Source organism: Lactuca serriola, chromosome 7 (assembly GCF_051521515.1).
Source record: "Lactuca serriola cultivar US96UC23 chromosome 7, Lser_US96UC23_V15, whole genome shotgun sequence".
NCBI lineage: Eukaryota > Viridiplantae > Streptophyta > Magnoliopsida > Asterales > Asteraceae > Lactuca > Lactuca serriola.
The window spans coordinates 80,550,483-80,572,270 of NC_136414.1; the positions used below are offsets into that span (position 1 = coordinate 80,550,483).

A 21,788-nucleotide genomic window follows, 5' to 3' on the forward strand; every position below is an offset into this window, starting at 1 on the left:
ATTAAGTGATTTATTTTTCATAACTCCACTAAACCCAACATTCTTATCTTACTATCTCATCATTCACTATAGGCTCAAATTTATGGGCCATTTTATTATTTTCTATGGATCTCTCTAAATATAAGTTATTTATCATGATTAAACATGTAATTTCTAGATAACACCTAAAGAAACATGAAGGCAACAAAAGCCAATATAAATGAACCTTTGTAAAGGTTTCATTAAGATTACAATGGAAGAACTAAAACTGAAAACAACTGCACGAGAGCAACTTGAGCACGTGAATTTTTCATTTTCTAGACAATGAAACGACTATATTATAGTATCTTATTTTTTTCTTAGCAAGCTGTAGTGACACATGCTTCTTAAACTTGTCGAATAAGATGTCTATTATGGAATTTCCGAAATGAGAGGTCAACAATGGTTCCATAACAGCTCTCAGAGCTTTTGCTGCATTTTCCCCGTGGATATGGCTAGGCACATCAAAATCCTTCGTACTTATATAATCTGTATCATGTGGATCCCAGTTGACTTGAAAAACATTCAACATATCAAGAGAAAACGACCCCTCATTCTGAATAATGTTCCTAACTTCATCTTCACATGGATTATAGTATGGCATATTGAATGACTTAATGTCTGATTCTTGGATCAGTCCCTAAAGTGTTGGTTTATATAACCAAATATTAATTATTAATAAATCGCTAAAACAAATCTGAATATATTTAAAAGAAATAATAAAAAAAACTTTTACCTCTTTGAGTATGTCGTGAAGTGATTGGGCTAGTAGCTTCCAGATAATGCAACAGTCATCAATGGTTGGATCAGCAATACTCCGGCCGACAAATGTTAACACCATGCATCCACCTTTTACTAATTCCTCAGAACGCATTTGTAAAAACTTCCGGAAATCTGTATCAAATTTCTTCTGATATGCTTCCAACACATTTGGTGGACTTGATTTGGACATGTATATATTAGATTTGTTGTTTTCAATGCCTTCAGGTACCTATAACATGTGCCAGGGACTATATATGATATAGTTTGCAAAAGAGTTTGTATCAAGTATCTATAAGAGTTAGATCATAATTATCTAAAAAGATAGACCTTGATTGGTTAGTTGGTTTGGAGTCCGATAAACACATGTACCCAAACATATTTCAATTCTTGGAACTTGTTTTTTACAATTATAAAGTGATCTCTTGATTTAAAATTGTACAAGATTTATAAATGACATCGAAAATGATGAGGGGTGGTTTTAGGCAGGTCTCTTATACAGGAAACACCTGGTTTTCTGTCCATAGTGGAAAAAATTTTGATTTTTTTAGCAATTTTCATTTATCCACAACACCTACAATGTATTTCTACATCCACCCTAAATATATTGCACCAACGTGAGTTCGTTGCAACTCAAAAATGTTCTCGTTTTTTAATCATGAAACTTAGAATCTCACTCCAATAAGCTTAAATACTACTATATAGTGTTCGGGTGGCTTCTGATGTTGTATAAATACTTTTAATATATAAGGAGATTTAATTTCATAAATGTGAAAATATATGGTTAGAACTGGAAATGTGGATGTAATGAAAATTACCTGAGAAAGCCAATGAAGAGCGTACATGGAGTGAATAAGGTGCAAACTTTTGTTAGGAAAGAGTCTACGGTAAAATGAACCAGGTGTAGCTGAAACAAAACAATGGCCAAAATGTTCTCGCTTCTTCTTCTTCTTCTTCTTAAGGTTGGAATAAAACTCCGGTAGCATTTTGAATATGGTATTGAAATCATTTCCGAACAGGTCATTTAAGCACACTTCAAACTGCGGTGATTTATGCTTAGTTTCTTCACAAAGGTCGTGAACCATATCAATAATGGTGGATGCAACCAATAGTGAATTTATGCTAGAGGAGCACCCCAAATCAGCTACCTTGAAACACTGAGTATTAAAGATGATGTCATTATTAGCCATAAACTTGATTGTATGCCTTAAAACCGGAAGCGTTTTCCACATGGCTGTTTCCTGGAATAAAAATATGAGCTCAACAACTCTCAGATTCACGTTTAACTATATAGGACATATTTAGATATGCTTTTAGCATGCAATAATAACAAAGACTAAGACAGACCTGAAGAAACGAGTTGCATGCATAGCTTGAATCCCCATCGCCAGTATTCATGTGTAGGATGTTTTGTACTTCCATGGCTATCTTTTCTTTGTCTTTGGCCTTCATTTTATGTGTTTAAATAGGCATACGGTAAGTGAATAAAACGTCTTAATCACTTTCTGTATAGCCTTGATTTTGTTGTTATAGATAGGCGTATCGAAAAATTCGCAAGTCAATAAGTACATCTTAATTATTGTAACCTTCAAATTGGTATGCCAAGTAAATAAAACATTTCAAACTCTTTCACGGCTTTTCCTCTGTTTGCAATAATATCTTACGCACAGATCTAGACTTTAAAAGATAATATATTAAAATCTATCACTTTACATTGATTTATTATAATTATTTTATTATATCCATATTCTGTATTTCTATGATACATTGATTTAGGGACAGAGTAAATTATGGTTTTGGTCCTTGTGCTTTATACCTAGCTACAATTTTAGTTCAAACTTCTAATTTTTAATATGGCTTGTTTCTATGATTTTTAAAAGTTGCACTCTCGTGGTCTTTGAGACTTTTAATTAATTACCAACTTAATTACCATCTTATGAGCTCCCTTTAATGCTTTAAATTACAATATGTCCCTCGAATTTTTTTTTTAATATCTTATTTACTCTTTTTTCTTATATTTACCCGTTTCTAATCCGGACATTACCACTAAGACCATTTAAAAAAAAAAAAAAAAAAAAAAAAAAAAAAAAAAAAAGAGAACAACTTAGCTCTAAGCATTTGAGGTTTGAGAATTATAAGTATTATGGACTAGTCAATACCTTCGATGGAAAGAATCAATAATTTTTACTATTCTCATTACAACCATTACATTTTTCCAATCCAACTCTCCATATTTGTCCTTTAACTCTTCCAATACTAATCAGTCTTATATGACCATAATTATATAATTTGACGTGTATGTGACAAAATTTTAGTAACAGATTGAATGTTTGAATCAAAATTAGCATCGACTATCAATCATTGTTCCGCCTATTTATGACTCTTATATGATCATTTATAGCTCATGCATGATTCTCTGGCAGTGCTAAATGTTCATGCACCCTTATCCATTGTAAGGTGAAAATATAACTTTTGTACCATTTAAGAAAATTGTATTGTGATCATATCCAAAAAGTTTACCCAAACACTGTATACACTATGACTATGGTGATTTACAGTTATTTTCTTCCGACATGTTTTGATAAACCTTGATTTGCCTTTGCAGCTGCTTGATGAATGCTGACCTTGATCTTAAGGTGAAAACATAAAAGGACGTGAATTTAAAGGCAATATTATAATAAATACTGATATGCAATAATATTCATTAGGTGGATCTAGCTGCTGACGTGCCTTTTCACATGATTCATGTTTTGTTTACCGAAATTATATGTCCTTCAAATAAGTTTACAATTATTGGTAACGATGTTAACATGTGTGTCATGCCCTAAAGAACACATAATTGAATTATGTTAATTTTCTAGAATATTTGTGTCAATAGTTTATACTTTATATGAAGATTTATTGACGAGTATCTATCTAATAATTGTTTATACAGCAAGTGCGGAAATGTTCATCATACGCATGTAATTAATTAAAATTGTAAATCCTATAATAAAATATAATGATAAAATGACTTAATAGGGTGATATAGTTTTCATTTTATAAACATTTAGTTAGTGATGTTTATTCGTCCGCATTTGATTATTTAACTTGTTTTTTTGATAAGGTTATAAAGACTATCGAGTCGGATTGCTACAGGAGGTCTGAGTCAACACTAAGTGAATTGATTCCTACAACGATGCCAAGCAACAAAACCCGATTACATATTGGAAGCGGCCTTCGAACAAGAGATCACACATTTTTTTGTGATAAGAGTGTACACTTAAAAAGAGCTCCAAGTGAGCTCATCCATCTGCTTTCTCCCTACCTAGAGAGGTTCTTCATTATATTCATTTTCCAATATGGGTCGTGACTGACATTCCCTCCTTACTCACCCGAAGAATTTGTTCTAGGTTGTGGTTTATGGTTTGAAGAGAAACTAAATGGAAAAAATTTGGGGTACAAACCGTTAGCCTTATAAGATTTTGGGTTTTATCTTGTATTGAGTTTTTGATGGGCCTTTAAGCTAAGAACTCTAATTAGTCACTCTATATATTATGTCTATCCCTTTCATTGTATTTGTACTTCTCTTTGATAACAATATGAAACCCTAGCCGTTATATGTCCTTCACTTATTAGTTTACATGGTATCAAAGTTTGGTTGATCTGTACTTTCATTTTTGTGGACGAGTTATTATTCACGTATTGTGTACTATTCACGGTACTGTTCGTGGTCACGAGTACAGTTCATCGACATTGTTCACAGTACTGTTCATCGATACTATTCACGGTACTGTTCATGGTATTGTTCATTGACACTATTCATGTACTGTTCGCAATTTTTGGTATGGTTTTTTGCTCGCTTTTGTATTCAGATTGATTTGATTTGTTCATTTCGTCGATTTCGAGGGTTTCGTTTCGTATGTTGGTTTTGTTAATTTCGAGATCTTGATTGTTGCTATTGCTATTCGTATTTCCTATTGTTTTGGTTATTCTTGTTTGACTGATATGTGCATATCTACACATATTTTTTACATCATATCTTAATATTTTATGCTATATTTATGCTTATTATAGAACAAAAGGTACTTATTATGTTTAATATCTGCTATGTAGCATAAAATACATGCTCGGAAGCAATATGGAAGCTGGAAGCAGGAAAATACAAGCTTAGACAAGAAGAAGACACAAGAAGGATGTTGGTAGACAGCTTGACCCCTTGTTAGTATTTTGACCATATCTCATGACTCGTAACTCCGATTAAGGTGATTCAAAATGATCTGAAAACTAGACACAATTTTGGACGACTTTCGTGTTTTGAGAAAAGTTGAATTTCCAACCACCACGACGCGGTGAATGGAATCTTCGCAGTTTTTGACGTTGGCTTGGAGAATACGGGATAAACACGAGGACCACGACGTGGTGCCATTACCACGTCATGGTGGCCAGATTTTTGGCAAGTATATATATCCGAACATTATGACGAATTAAGGGACTTGGAGGTGACTTTTTGGAGAAGCATTACGAAAAATAACCTCTGAAAAACCCTTAGAAGAGGAGGAAACAATTGGAGCTCAAGATTTGAAGAGACCTAGACGAAAACATCAATTTATTTGGTTTGATCATGTTTAGATTTATCTCTATTGAGTTTTTGTGTTTGATTTTTACCATGAGTAGCTGAATTTAGCTACTCCTATTTAGCTAGATGAAGCTTCAACTTATGAATTAGTTTAATTAATTATGGATTTGACTTGTTGATATTATGCTTGTGTTTGATTGTTAATACCTAGCATGCTAATATTTGGTTGTTTAGTTGCTTGAATTCATGTTCTGTGTAGCTTAGTGATTATTAAATTACATGAACTTGACACCTAGTGATTTAGTGAATATTGAATTGCTAGAGCTAGGATCAACCCAATATTAGATAAGTGATTGAAGTAATTGAATTTAGGCATTTAGCTGTGCTGGAGAACATAAATTATGACCATAATTATGTTTGCATAATAAATCTTACATAGCCTATTCATAATCCATAATTGATTCTATGTTTGATTGTGACCATGCATAGTTTTACATGAATTAGTTAATTATTAGTAAATTTGGACTTAAATTACTAATAATATAATATTAGGTAACCAAATTTGATAATCCATAATTGTTAGCTAACCATAAAGAAGAAATGGATTCGAACTAAATGGGAGTGTTTTTAGTAATTGATTGAACCTTTGTTTAGTAATTAAGTTTGTCTGAACTTGCAAAATCAAATAAAAACCTTTTAAATTATTGTTTGATTTTAGATTAATTTAGAGTAATTATTTTAGTTAATTAAATTTGTTCCCTGTGTTCGACCCCAACTTACTTTACTACACTACAATCCGACTAGGTACACTGCCTAGGTGCATATTAGTTAGTTAAGTTAGTTAGGTTATAAATTTAAAACTAGTAGGTACTTTTGTGCACATCATTGACTGATATTGGAAATATGGCCTCAATATATGATTCTCTTCGGTCCATTATTATCCTACTCGATGGAAAGAATTATGCCTATTGGAGTTATGTTATGAATAATTTCTCTCGAGCCAAGACTATGTAGAGGATTGTTACAGATGACAGGAAGAAACCAATAGATGACAAGGTTGCAGATTATGCAACCTTACTAGACTCATAGGAGACTAATAACTCCAAGATTATTACTTAGATTAATAATTCTGATGTCTAGTCTATTCGTACTCAGTTAGCGAAGTATGACACAACAAAAGACGTTTGGGATCACTTGGCTAGGTTGTATGCTCAGTCTAATTTTACAAAACAATACCAATTAGAGTTTGATATTTGAGCCATCCAACAGAACAATCTTAGTGTTCAGGAATTTTATGCAGCTATGTCGAATTTATAGAACCAGTTAGCTCTTACAGAACCTGATGTGCTGAAGGCATTTAAGCCTTATATTGATAGAAGGGAAGAGCAATGTCTGGTTCAGTTCTTGATGGCATTACGTTCAGATTTTGAATGATTGCATGGATCAATCTTGCATCAAACACCTCTTCTCACTGTTGATTCAATTATTCATGAATAGATTGTTGAAGAAACTCGTATCAGGTCCCATGCTGACAAAGGTCCCAAGACGGACACTCATGTTGTCTTTGCTGTTCCACAACAACCTCAATCTTCAAACTAGAATTGTCCTAAAGTTGCATTTGATGAGTGTGCTTTCTGTAAGAAGAAGAACCATTATAAGGCAAATTTTCCTTTGTTGTTCAAGGGAAATCAGCAGCAACAACAAACCAGACCACCTGTACAACCTTCATAACAAAACAGGCCTTCTAGACAATCTTAACTACATCCCTTGTTTTCACCTTTTAGGCCACCATAGTATAATGCTGATGCACCTTCAGTTGAGAATAAGACGGATTTTACACCACCATCAGCCTTGGATCCCCATATTGTTAAGTAGTTCAGACAGTTCATTGTCGCTAATCCAACTACCATGTCAGCTTCCATGTCTCATTCAGTTCTATCTTTATCCAGCACTTTAGGTATTCCTTCATCTCTGTGGATATTGGATTCTGGTGCATCTCATCACGTGTCACCACATTCGTCATCTTTTGCTTCATTATCATCTCGTTTACCTGTCTCTGTTATGTCTGCTAGTGCTAAACCTATGCCAATAGAGGGTGTTGGTTCTATTGCCACTTCTTATATATCTTTAACAGATGTCTATTATATTCCCACACTTGCTTTGAATCTTGCTTCAGTCGGTCAGTTGTGTAAGTCTAGTTGTTGGGTCTTCTTTTCTAATATATTATGTTGTGTATAGGACATTCAGTCTCGAAGGGTGATTGGGATAGGCCGTAGACTTAGGGAGATTTATGTTTTGGAGCAGTTACATGTTGTTGATGTTGCTGCATTTAGTTTCGATTGGTCGTATTTTTGTTTAAATCCTTCGTCGTATGTATTTGTCTTTGGCATTCTCGTTTGGGACATGTGTCAGTGTCTCGTTTAAATGTTTTGGTTTCCACTGGTGTGTTAGGTTCTTTGAAAACTGATGATATTTCTGATTGTTGTGGTTGTAAACTAGGAAAAATTTATGTTTTACCGTTTAATAAAAGTGTCACTCGTTCTATTGCTCCTTTTGATATTGTGTCACTCATTTGATTTAGCATGCGAAATTATAAGAACATAATGAACATGGTGATTTGGGTGTTAAAGATGTATTCAATCATAGTAATGAATTACAAAGAGGGATATAGATCTAGTTCTACATAAATATCCCAATCACTAATCGCAATGAACTACATCTCTCAAGCACACTCTACTAATGGTATACAACCCACTATTTATAGAGGTGCTAACAAGTCTCTCTCTCTCTCTCACACACACACACATATCACAAGGCTTTAATCTCACATGTGCAAGTGAGTCTTCTCAACCAAGCCCTCACTAGTCATCTAATGGAGAACTTTGAACCAAACATTCTACCCCTCAAAGTGAGAAATGGATGACTTGGCTTCAATCTTCAAAAAGAGCAACATCATGAACGAATCCTCAAGAGTAACAAATATAGAAGTGAGCATCAAATCTTCAAGTCTTCAATGATTTCCTAATCTGGGTTCTAGAATGTGAGACATGACAATCTGAGCATCAAAAGATAATTTGGAGTATCCAAATCTCCATGAATCTTCTCAAATCAATTACCCAACCTTGAGCATAAAAACACATCCCAATAATCTTTATTATGTCCAAACCCTTCATGAAACCGCGAAAAACCCAAATCACTTTAGAATTTCCAATTTGAATCACTTCATAAAATTCTCTTTCTCAAGGTCACATCGGTCTTCAAATTCGCCTAATATGAAAAATCCAAAAATTTTGAATTCTCATATTCAAATCTCTCCCCCTTTTTGTAAACGCAATATGATTATAAACCGAAAATGGAATGACAAAGCGCTCAATTTGGAATTTTCAATACAAAATTCCCCCTTGAGACGTGGCGTAAACGTTTTGCACAAATCCATAAAATTGACAAAATAAAATCACTTCTAGTCGAAAAGTGATCTTCTAAGATTGCCTTAGACCAAAAATGAACAAAATAGTTCATATTGATAAAAAAAAAATACTTGCACAAATGACCATTTTTTGAAAATCCCCCAAAAAAATCTTCAATATTTGACAAGTTTTTGTTTTCTGGGAAGAAAGAGTCATTTTACTGAAATTGCAGGGACCAATTATGAAATATTGGTATCATCTTCGCCTTTGTTCAAGTTGCAGTTTACACACAATCGCACACAGCAAAGTCGAAACCTTCACTTTCGACTCCAAAACATTCACTCAACTTTCGACTCTAACCTTTAACTTTCTTTCTAGTCAAACTATTTTCCTTAACCTCTTTGCTGTTCTTGAACTTCGAATTGATAAGCTTCTTGAAGAATTTATTCACGTTGTTGTTTGAGTACTAAGCAACCGCTTCATCATCATAGTTGAACAGAAAACCTTTCTTCCTCAATTTTATCTTCTTCAGTAGATCCGACTTCAAATTCCTTGGCATTCACTTTTGACATCAGTGTCAATGGTCCTCCCAAACTTAACTTTCCTACTTTAGCAATTTGAATTATTTCACTTTCATGAGGTTTCAGAACATTATACAAATTTTCCAATGAATAACCGTCAAAACTTTATTGAGTTTTGATCATTAAGCTAATGGTTCTCCACTCCTTTCTCAATCCCATCAGAAAAGTGAGATTGAACACCATGGTGGAATGAGTCACTCCGTATCGAGAACATTTGAATATCAGTTCAATCAATCAATCATAGTAAGGCTCGATTGATTTGTTTTCCTTGGGCTTGAGCTCACCCAATCCCAACAAGCAATGCTTCACTGGACTTTTCTTTGTCTTCCCATTTCCTTTATACTTTTCCTTCAGTGTATCCCATTTATCCTTTTCAGTTTTACAACTTCGGACGTAATTGTAAACTATTGGTGGAAGAGCACCACGTAGTTCACGTAGACATTTCTTATCATTCTCCTTCATCTTATTTCCTTGAGTGATCATATCTTTACTTGTAGCAGCAGTACCAATGTTAACTAACATCACCGGACTAAATTCACCTTTGTTGATAGATCTCATCAGATCTTCATTGATTCCATTAAGCTAATCTTCCATCCTATCAGCCTATTGCTCATAGTACTCCGGTATCAACATTAGAATCTTAGTTAATGATCCGAGAAAGTGAGAAAAGTTTTTCATTGTGTTCATATTGAATTTCACCATTGTTGTATGGACTTTTCAAAGAGGGAGGAGTTTTGGATTTCAAAATGAGATTTAAGAAGGAAATCAAACAAAGATTGGTTAGAAATTAATCGATCTAACACGCAGAGTGTAGAATCTATTCAAAACAATCGATCAAGTCAATTTTCTTGATTCAGATTGCGGAAGTTTTTGAATCGAAAATGGCGATTAAAAAAAATGAAAAAACGAGAAAAACTGAAATCGATTTTGTAACATCCCAAAAATACAGGCCAAAATTTTCATTTTTATTTATGTTATTACATAAAACCATCAGTATAAAAACATTCATAATAAAGTCTCATGTCAAGACCCAAGTGACAGTAATCAAAAACATAGTATCATAAAACCATATCAGAGTGTAATCCCCAAGGGTCTTATGTGCGGAAAACATAGTGTGATGCGCTGCGATCGAGCCGACTCCTTTCCTTTGAAGACAAAGTACCTTAAACCAAAACTGAAAACCATAAGCACAAAGCTTAGTGAGTTCCCCCATCATACCACATACCATACAATCACATAGCATACATACTGTCGGGCAATTCTGGGGTGCCCGACCTACCCGATACGGCCATTCTGGGGTGCCGACCTACCCGGTACGGCCATTCTGGGGTGCCGACCTATCCGTGTCAAGCCATTCTGGGGTGCTGACCTACCCGTGTCAAGTCATTCTGGGGCACTGACCTACCCATGTCAAGCCATTCTGGGGTGCTGACCTACCCGTCGGTCCTAACAACCGACCCTCGAGGACTATTCCACCCCCTACTGCTACTATCACATATATCATAACATAAACATACTATCAGACATATCAGGGGTGTCCGAACTACCCTTCGGTCCTAACAACCGAACTTGGGGACTATTCCCCTCCTACTACCACTATCACATATAACATATCATGCCAGCATATAACATGTCATCACATACTGTCAGACATATATGGGGTCTCTGACCTACCCTTCGATCCTAACAACCGAACTCTACTACTATCACATATAACATATCATGCCAGCATATAACGTATCAGGTAGTAGCAAACCTAGATGATATCACAAAGACAATCATCTAACATACAACTCCTACCGGTGGGTCGACATTGTGGCCGTAGACACACCGATACTGGAAGGTAACTCACCTCACATTGCTGAAGTCCCATAGACACAATCCCACACTGCTGAAGTCCCGCAGACTCGACCTCAACTGCTGGCTGATAGATTCCCGAACTGTCAACACCAAAATAACACCCAATTAATAATTGGGTCCCAACACATAACCATATTACATACTTGGTTAATTGCTACACTACCCCAGGCTTGGCTTATTTAAGCCCAAGGCCCAATCCATAGGCCCAAGTCAATAGAAATCAAAGCCCAACACATGGCCCAATTTTCCAAATTGGGCCTAGGCCTAAACATGGTCTCATTCTAAGGCCCAACACTATATAATCATTAAGGCCCAAACTATGGCCCATCTAAGGCCCAATTTTCCAAATTGGGCCCAAGCCCTTTACATGGGCTTTACCCTAGGCCCATTAAATTATTCTAGTTCAATTGTTTGCTCTTGGATGGTCCATTATTATCTCAATCATTTAGGCCCAACATAAAGGCCCAATTATATACACAAGTGAAATTAGGGTTTCACATAAAATGATGATTAGGGTTAAGTTTCCTACTTAACCCATTTAGGACTTAATCCATTAAGTCCATTATCGCTTAGATTAATTTCTTCCATTGATTATTATTTAATATTCCAAGTTATTAAATAATTCTCGTGTGTGACCCGAATAATTCTTAAAGTTAGGGTTTTCATTGGCATTAGGGTTTTCCAATCCAAATATTAGCCTACTTATCAATTTGTTGGCCTTTTATGTCATTTAGGGCTTTATTGGGCCTATTAAGCCCACTAAAATCTTAATAAGCTCATTAGGGTTTTATTGGGTTCATTAGAGTCCATTAAGCTTCATTGAGCCCATTAGAGCTCCTTTGAGCCCATTTGGGTTTCTAGCACCCCAAACGAATCAATCACAAGAGGCAAAACGCACCGCCACCCGACACGACGGCCGGTAGCGGCAGGAGGTGGCAGCCACCACCTCACGGTGGTGGTTATGGTCTCTTTCTCATTATTCCATTTTCTTTTACAATTTACAATGAAATACCAAAGCTCACACACACACCCTAACTAATGTAAACACACATACATGGCGGTGTATGGTGGCAGCCACCACCTCACGGTGGTGGTTATGGCTGTTCTAGGGTTCCCAGCCAAACAAGTTACACACACAACACACACTACAACAAAACGAACACCCATACACTTTCTTGCTTGCTAGCGGATCTAGCCACCCTCCTGGTGGCGGTTGACGACGGCAGAAGCACAAAATGGTGGCAGCAGCGGCGGGGAGTACTCACAGCGACAGAAATGACGAACCCACCACCCGAAAACTCGACCGGTCATAGCGGTTCTTCTCCAGCTACACCCGGCGACAGTTGACGATGGCGGTCAAGGCTTGAACAAATCACCGGCAACAAGAAATGGAGAAGAGAGGATGGCAGTCGGACGTCTGAAAGCGGTTTACGTTCCCCCCCCCCCCCCCAAGAAGAAAAACAACGACCACGACATATGGAGAAGGAGGCGGTAACCGACGAAGATGAAGAGGAGAGGAGGTGAGCGATTCCCTCTGGAAAATAGCAGCATCAGCTCCCGACCTTGAAGCTTCCGACCCTTTGGGCATTGCACCCTCGACCCCGACTTCGCCGGTGAGAAGAGAGACCACCGATCGTGCAACAGAATGGAGGCAGCGGCTAAGACAACTCTGAATGGGTGGTGGCGGCTGAAACAACGATGCTAGGGTTAGGGCTACTGGGGGTGACGGGTTTAAATACCCCGATCCCCACACTTGTTTCCATAATGACCCAAAATGGTCCCTCCTTCCATAACTAATTTCGAAAGTAATCCAAATTTTACCCTTTCTACCCTAGCCTTGAAAATCTTCTTCAAATTAAATCCGATAATTACCATTTAAACCCTTAGCATTAAAATCCTTTACACCTTAGGTACAGAATTTACCAAACAGCCCCCAATATCTTAATTATGACATAATCAGCCCCTTTGTCTCCAAAATCATTTCAAATAAAGTCCCAAAAGTTACAATTTAATCTCTGCCTTCAATAATACTTACAAATTAAGTCCGGATTTACACTTTTAGCCCCCAATCTCTAAAAGTGTGACAAATAGCTCCTCGAGATCAACACTTTGCTAAATAATTATTTGTTTTAGGGCTACGAGCCATTCATTAATTAATTTATTTATTTAATAAATAAACGGGGTTTTACAGATTTGATGAAACCTGCTCTGATACCAAATCTAGTAAATTATGAGCATTTTATTTGATATGCGGAATTATAAGAACATAATGGACAGGGTGATTTGGGTGCTAAAAGATGTATTCGATCATACTAATGAGTTACAAAAAGGGATCTAGATCTAGTTCTACATAAATATCCTAATCACTAATCACAATGAACTATATCACTCAAGCACACTCTACTAGTGGCATGCAACCTACTATTTATAGAGGTGCTAACAAGTCTCTCTCTTTCTCTCTCTCTCTCACACACACACATGTCACAAGGCTCTAATTCCACATGTGCAAGTGGGTCTTCTCAATCCAAGCCTTCACTAGTCATCCAATGGAGAACTTTGAACCCAACATGTGTATTCTGATGTTTGGGGTCCTGTAGAAGTGATTAATCGAGTGTATGAAAGAAATCAGAGTAATCAAAGTATATGAACACCAAGAAGTAAATAAGATCTTGTTTCAGCTCAATTATACTTTCAAAGTACACAGAGAGTACTAGACAGAAAATACATGCCAAAGTTCTATCTATCTCAAAGTACATCTCCTATTTATAGGAGAACTAAAAGTACACAAAAAATACTAAGGACTCGACATTCAGACTTCGTTACTAAAAATGCCTTAGTAAATAGATTACAAAAATATCAAAACTAACTCAACAAACTTCGACACATTACAATAAATTTGACTCAACATTCTCCCCCTTTGTAATCAGTGTCGAGCGTTAGTTTGTGAGAATTTGAGCAGCAAAATGCATTATCCTTCGAATTTTGGTGTACTAGCTCATAACCTTCTTCAATTCAGCTTTATCTCCTTCATTTTTCTTTTTACTGTTGTTCATATGAACAATAAAGTTCGTATACTGAGCTACTGTATACCTTTCAACTTCCGAAGCTTGAAATAAAAATCTCTTCGCTTTTCCCTTCTTGTCTTTTCCCGAAAAGACTAACCCTAATGGCTTTAGACAAATTTCTCCATCAGCAAACTTCTTAAGTTCAGCTTGTGACTTCACAACTTCCATATCCACTTTACTTCTTTTCCCAATGTAGAAGATAGCTCTATATCAGTCAAGGCTAGACAATCATAGTAATTGTCTATGAAAATTTTGATATGACCAAGCCCAAGTCTCAAATTTTCCTTGCCTATTCCTTGTAGTTTCGAAGCATCCATATCCTTAAGAATTAATGCAACTTGAATAAGATCATTCAAGTTCATCAATGGGAAATCAGCAACAGAAAAATCACATGCCACATTGTTCGCTCTGACCACATGAAACCGAAAACTTTGGATTGTGTCTTCAAACATAACATCCTTTGTCACGCTTATCACTCGAACTATCTTGATAATAGACCATACCTCCTTCTGATCTTTTCCAACCACAACATGAAACCTTAATTTCATATGAAGAAAATCATCTTCATTCTAAAACTTCTCAATTATTTTGTATTGTGTTGTAATGACTATCATTTCATTTACCAGAAAATCAAGCTAATTCATATCAGTATTTTTGATATAATAGCTTCTTTTCGAATGCATACATGTGGTTGTATGATACTCTGGCTTCGACATTTTCATAGCTGTGAAGTTTCCTTGGATCGCCTTTATCCATTATTGGTGGATCATTTTCGCGCAGCCTCAGAATACATTATATCTGTCTTTGCTTTTCCATTTCTACTTCAATTTTTGCCTTCTTCTCATCTTTTGACTTTTCAACAACAATCCCCTTTCCCTTATCTCTATTAGCTTCAGTTGTTTTTGGTTTCGAAGAGCTTGAACCACCTCCAACAACTTCCGAACCAATAACAATCCCCTTCTGAATAGGTCTTGTCGTTGTTTTCGTTGCCATTACTGTAGTGACTTTCGGAACAATGGGAATTAGGCTTTGATTTGAAATCACCTTGCCAACTGTTTTTGCTTTCTCCTCTCCTCCTTTGCGTACTTTCCCTTCTTTACCAACAAAGTCCTTTTCTCCCCCTTGCGCCCCTGTGACAACAGGTGGGCACTAGTTGGTAAGATATTTCCAAATTTTGATAGAGGAGCCATTGCTTTCGTTATTGCTGCTTCAAGATAATTGAATTTCTGAGTTAAAAAACTCAGGAGTGAAAATAGAAGTTGTAGTAGGCTTTGACACAATTTCCTTCAATTATTTAAGGAAGACTCCGAGCTTTTCAAAATTCAGAACATCTTCACTCGCCTTTGCTTCATTCTTAGAAATTAATGACTGATAGTATTCCACAACTTTCGTAATAGCCCCATCAATGATATCAACTTTTGAATGAAGAAAAGTGTAATTGGTACTCAAGTCATTGATTTCTTTCGAAAATTCAACCTTCATTTCCTCAATCTTGTGATTCACATCCTCTCGCACAGTCTTGACATCTTTAACAAATAGAACATGACGTTCTTTTGCTACCATCCTTAGATCTTTGATTTCCCCATTCAATGAGTCAGCTTGAGCCATGACTCTAAGCTCATTGTTTTTATCCAAGAGATCCATCTTTTCTTGAATTTGTAACTCCTGTATCTTGAGCATTACATCTACCTCTATACCCGAAACAAAATGTTTTGCCCCTAAGTCAGCTTGGGATTGAAGAATAGAGTTGAGTTTGCAAGTAAGTATCTTGAACTGTGTGCGAGACATTAGCATATGATCTTGAATGTTTTCTTCCATAGAATCAAATTCTAAGTCTGAAAATACTCCTCTGAAACCTCCTCCATCAGTTTCATCATCGGAAGTAGGCTTTGGTGGATCAGTTGATTGTGATGTAAACAAAGTAATGAAGGGTTGTTGTAAGATGGTTACGAAAGTAGGTGAAGTTGTGGTGGTGAGAACTTTCGAAATAAATGGTGGAAGTGAAGTGTTAATGGCAGAAGTGGGTTCGACAGTAAATAAAGGGATTATACCTTGAGAAATAGCTAACATCGTGATATCCTCACCCATATTGACATTTTCACCCGTATCAGATACGTTTATAAGAATGCCTGAAGTTGGAACCTCCTCAATAACTGAATTACTTATCACAACTTCGGATGGAATTACAACAACTGTCGTAGGAGTAGATGTTTTGATTGGTGAATTCGATCCTAAAGGTGTTTCTGGGACAATCTCACTGTCTGAAGACTCTTCGTGAATGACCAGCTTCCTCTTCTTTCTCTTATCACCTATATGTTTTGCAACATCTTCAGCTCTTCTTTTCTTTGAGGATGGAGAAACTGGTGTTGGGATTTCACGAACAAGAACTCCCTTCCTATTCAATTGCGCTTTTTGAAATAAAGAAGAGTGATCATCAGATGATACTTTGGACTTGTGTGACAGCTTCCTCAATCTTTTAAACACCCTTGATTTCGAAGGTATTATGTCCTTCGAAGAACCAGCTTTAGTCACTTCAATTTTCTTGACCACTTTCTTCTTTTCTTTTTCCTTATTATCAGCACGCTTTGGTGGTGATCTAGCCAGGATCTTCTTAGGACTTTCTTTCGAAGGAATTGCTTTAGTTTCCTTCTTTGACTTCTTGGATTTCTTGGAAGACCTCTCATCACTTCCTTTTAAAAGAACTCCAGTTTCCATTGAAGGAATAATCTTTTGTAAATACGCCACCAATATAGGATTCGACGGATCTATCTTTTTGAGCATAGCATCCGGAATTCTTGCAATGTTTGGAAATACCTCCGCATCATCTTCAACTGTCTTCGGAAAATGATATTTCAAAAATTTGGCTTTTGGTTCATCAACTGGAACTTGAATTCCTTCTTTCTCATACGCATAACGTATGATCAAACTCCAATACCGAGCACACAAAATCCTTTGAACCACATTCGTTTTTTCTACACTTTTAAGAAACTCCTTCCACATCTGCGAGGCATAATCCACATTCAGATCATAGTATATTCAAGCCACCATAACATACACTTCCATTCGACCCTTGTCAAGCCTTACACTTCTACCAGTTAAGCATCGAAGGTAAATGCCAAAGAGAAAGTTCCAGATACAGGGCAGGCTTGATTTCTTGAAGTCACTGATCTTGGTAAGAGGTGGTTGATGACCCATCTCATTGAACATATGAATGACCTAAGCATTCGTAACCTTGTAGAATGGTGAGAATTAGGGATTTCAAGAATTTGAGTGAACAACTTCTTGGTGAGACGAATCTTCTTGTCATTTACCAGATTAAAGATAACAACATCCATAGCCTTGCTCTAAGTCGCAGTGGAACCCGCCATTGATAGCCAAGACATGGGAACATCAAAAGAGTTGAACATCGCAGTCGACAAGCCTGAGTGTTGAAGAGCAACAATTAACATTTGGAGTTCATCGAGATATAGTGAAACATCATATTCAACTTGGTAATTAGTGCTCTGAAGCTTCATGATCGGCTGGGATGAAACATCTTCAATGGTATGAGTTTGAGCAGCAACCATTGATTAGGGTTTTGAAAGTTTTGAAGAACAGAGAGAAATTAGGGCTTAAATCATCTGAGAGAATTTTGATCGCGTAAAGTGTTAAGGATAAACTAATTTCCTTTTATATGTATCCTCAGTTGAATACCAAACGATTTAATCAAAGCACTAGCCACGTCTCTCCTTGAAACTTGCACCACGAGCCATTATTATCGCCACGTCAGATAAAGTAACCTTGAAACTCGCACCATGTTGTCAAATGGTCACTTCAGACTGTTCGTGAGTACCAAGTAGATAAGAACAAAAACCTTCAGCATAGAGGTTGGGCTCTTTCGCTTTTGGGTTTATAAGTGAAGTCATATGCCAGACTTTTGAAATCTTCAGCCTAAGTTGGTAGTACTCAGAACCTCAAGGATTTCGAGAGTGCAGTGTGCCAATGAAATAAGATAAGAAGCAATAATGAAAAATTTTGGATTTGTGATGTCGAAAAAAAAATCGACATAAGGGCAGTTAAATCCCAGGCAAAGATTACTTCGTTAATTATCAAGAGAGATAATCAACTGCTTGTGTGGTTTCCCATGAATTACAATCAAATACTTGTAAAGAAGTATTGGAGGGCTTCTTTTATAAGGTTTTATGGGTGGTTAGGAATTTCGTTACATTTCAGCACTCAACTTAAGTGTGATCAATTGTAACCGGAATTACTTGTTTGACCAGTGTAGTCAGTGACAAGTATACTTTGGATAAATTTTGATGTGACAAAGATAATGAATGATACTCATCCATAAATCATATTTAGAAAACAAAATTTTAGTTGGATCCTGTTGGGAAACAAATGTCGTGGGTTTCGAACATTTGATCAAGATCACTCATAACGAAAGAATATGATTTTAAGTATCGAGAAATTGGTACTGAAACAAGTGTTTCATGAAAATCTGGAACAAAGTTCCCCGTTAATTCCTTAAAAAGTTTTCAAAATATTGGGTTTTACTTTCATCACGGCCTCATGAATCTAGATCATAAACACAGATGTTTGATATATCTAAATCTTGATTGGTTCCAATCAAAGATCTCTTGGACATACGTCTTTGTGTGTGAATGTGTTAGAAATTTAGGATGAAAAAGATTGGTTTTCGAAACAATTGTACGTCTGCTGTGATTGGACCAAGCAGTAAACTCTTAACTCGTTTGAGAAGAGTAAGGTAGCTCAGGGACTAATGTGAATACAACTTGATTGGGAAGAAATTTCCGTAAGGAAAATTTTCATTAACACTTTCGAAAATACAAATTGAGTCAATGGAGGCTTGGGTCAACATGCTGCAGCATGCTTCTAGGGACAACTTAACTAGTTCAAAAATTTTCGAAAGAATACCTGTCCCCAGAGCTACAAGCATGATTTCTGAAAATCTTCATTGTAAACTGCATGAACTAACAAAAATCTTTTTGGATTTTATATTTTCTAAATGAAAAACAAGCAAAAAAAATACTTTTGGTATTTTTAATTTTTTCGAAATTAAAGAGCAACTAACGAAAATATTGTTGTGGTTTTTTATTTTTCGAAAATAAAGAACAACTAACGAAAATATTTATGCGGTTTTTGATTTTTCGAAAATAAAGAACAATTAACGAAAATATTTTTGTGGTTTTCAAAAATTTTCGAAAGAACAAAAATAACAAATAACGAAAATATTTTTGTGGTTTTCAAAAATTTTCGAAAGAAAAAAAACAAATAACGAAAATATTTTTGTGGTTTTAAAAATTTTTCGAAAGAAAAAAAATAACAAAAATTAAAATGTACCAAACTCGCGAAAGTTTTTCATTCTAGATGTCGAATGCAAAGCGTGTCGAAGCGCTGAATATGAACAATAACCTCTGAATGATTAACCGTTACCTCTGAATCGACACTTTTCCTCAACACCATCTTTTATTCTTTCGAAATTAGTCTTGGAACAGAACTTGGTTCTATCATGCCCAAACCTGTTAAAATCCTAACAAATGACTTTTCATCCAAGGGTTTTGTAAAGATATCAGTTAGCTGATTAGTTGTCTTTACAAAATGAATTTCGACATTTCCATCTTCCACATGATCTGTTATGAAATGATAATGAAGTCGAATGTGTTTTGTTTTTTAATGTAATATTGGATTATGACATATGCGTATCGCACTTTGTGAATCACAGTGCAATGGAATCTTTTTCATATGTATTGCATAATCACGCAATTGATTTTGGATCTATATTATTTGAAAAGTGCAAGCAGCAGCCGCAACATACTCTGCTTCAGTAGTTGAAACTGCAACACATGTTTGCTTTTTCGACTGCCAACTAACAAGCTTCCCATCCAATAATTGACATCCGCCACTTGTACTTTTTCGATCAAGATTGCAACCTACCAAATCGAAATCTAAGAAGGCTTGAATGAAAAAGCCTGATTTCGAAGGATACCACAATCCAAACAAAATTGTTCCTTTGAGATAACGAAAGATATTTTTCACAGCAGTTAAGTGAGGTTCTCTGGGATTTGCTTGACACCTTGCACAATTATAAACAGAAAACATGATATCAGGTCAACTTGCAGTAAGATAAAGCAATAAACCTATCATGCTCCTGTAAAAAGTAAGATCAATAGCAGGTTTATCTAACGAAGGTGTAAGCCTTGTTCCAACCGTCATTGGTACTCTTAACTTTGTGCTATTCCTTAATCCAAAATTTTCAAGAAAATTCTTGGTATATTTTTCTTGATTGATAAAAATGCATTCTCTGCTTTGAAGAATATTTAGCCCCAGAAAATTGTTAATTTTTCCCATCATACTCATCTCAAACTGACTTTTCATTAAGCTTTTGAATTCACTAGACAAAGCAGGGTCAGTAGAGCCAAAAATAATATCATCAACATAAATTTGAACAAGCATTAGATGATCCCCAACTTTCTTTCGAAATGACGTGGGGTGAACTGATCCTTGTTTAAATTTCAATTGATTTAAGAAATTGATAAGAGTTGCATACCAGGCTCTTGGTGCTTGTTTTAACTCATAAACAGTTTTATCTAAGATATAACAATGATCAGGATATTCTTCATTTACAAAACCTTGAGGTTGTTCAACGTAAACTGTTTCTTCAAGTTCGTCGTTGAGAAAACCACATTTGACATCCATTTGATATACATCAAAATCCTTGTGAGCTGTACAGGCTAAAAATATTCGAACAGCCTCGAGTCTTGCGACAGGGGCAAAGGTTTCTTCATAATCGATACCATATTGTTGCAAAAAGCCTATATGTCACACCCCAAAACCGGAACGGCGGAAACGTTCTGGGGTGGAGGACGTCATGTACAGTATCACAACAAAGCATAGTAGTAAACAAGCAACAACATCATCCATTACATTAATAATATAATTGTTATACAAGTGTTTTCTGTATAATTCATAAGACACCAAAATATGAATCAAAATAAAAGACGTGTCTTGAACACGCTCCGTCTTCTCAAAACCTGGTCGACTGCACCTGTCTATTGATAACCTGAGAATACAAGTTATTTTGAAAGAGTTTATCAGCATACAAGCTGGTGAGTTCATAAGCATTTTAGTGTCATTGATTGTATGAAAATGTTTGTAAGTGTTTGGTGTATAAGTTTGTAAATGTACAATGTAAATGTTTGTATAAGTAATTTGTATCTCCTAGAAAATCATATATTTTCTACTAAAAGTAGCCTTCTACTAAGGCATCAAAGATTCGTATGTTTGTTTGTTGTAAAAGTGTGTAATTTTCCCAAGTGTGACTATTATTAACAAAATATAGTTTATACATTATCGTTTATGTGAAAAGATTACAAAGTGAATGCAATGGGAAAATAATTTAGTATTGTAGTTTGTATGTAAAAACTACCTTAAACCACTTATCTTAAAGCCGATGAATTATAAGATAAGGTGAGATTTGTAACCATACTGATTGACGGCTGTAAAACACGACGATGAAAGACGTCAAAATAAAAGTGAC

The 21,788-nt window shown here is 35.8% G+C and overlaps 1 protein-coding gene across 1 annotated transcript; it reads right to left on the reverse strand.

The window, feature by feature from the left end:
* Window positions 1-221: 221 nt before the first annotated feature.
* Window positions 222-2,362, reverse strand: LOC145062016 (S-adenosyl-L-methionine:benzoic acid/salicylic acid carboxyl methyltransferase 3-like). The gene is made up of 4 exons (XM_079009626.1): window positions 2,125-2,362; window positions 1,596-2,018; window positions 755-1,009; window positions 222-658 (listed from the first exon to the last, which is right to left on the reverse strand). Exons 1-4 carry the CDS (start codon window positions 2,227-2,229, stop codon window positions 290-292), a joined length of 1,152 nt encoding a protein of 383 aa, XP_078865752.1. The 5' UTR covers window positions 2,230-2,362; the 3' UTR covers window positions 222-289.
* Window positions 2,363-21,788: the final 19,426 nt, after the last annotated feature.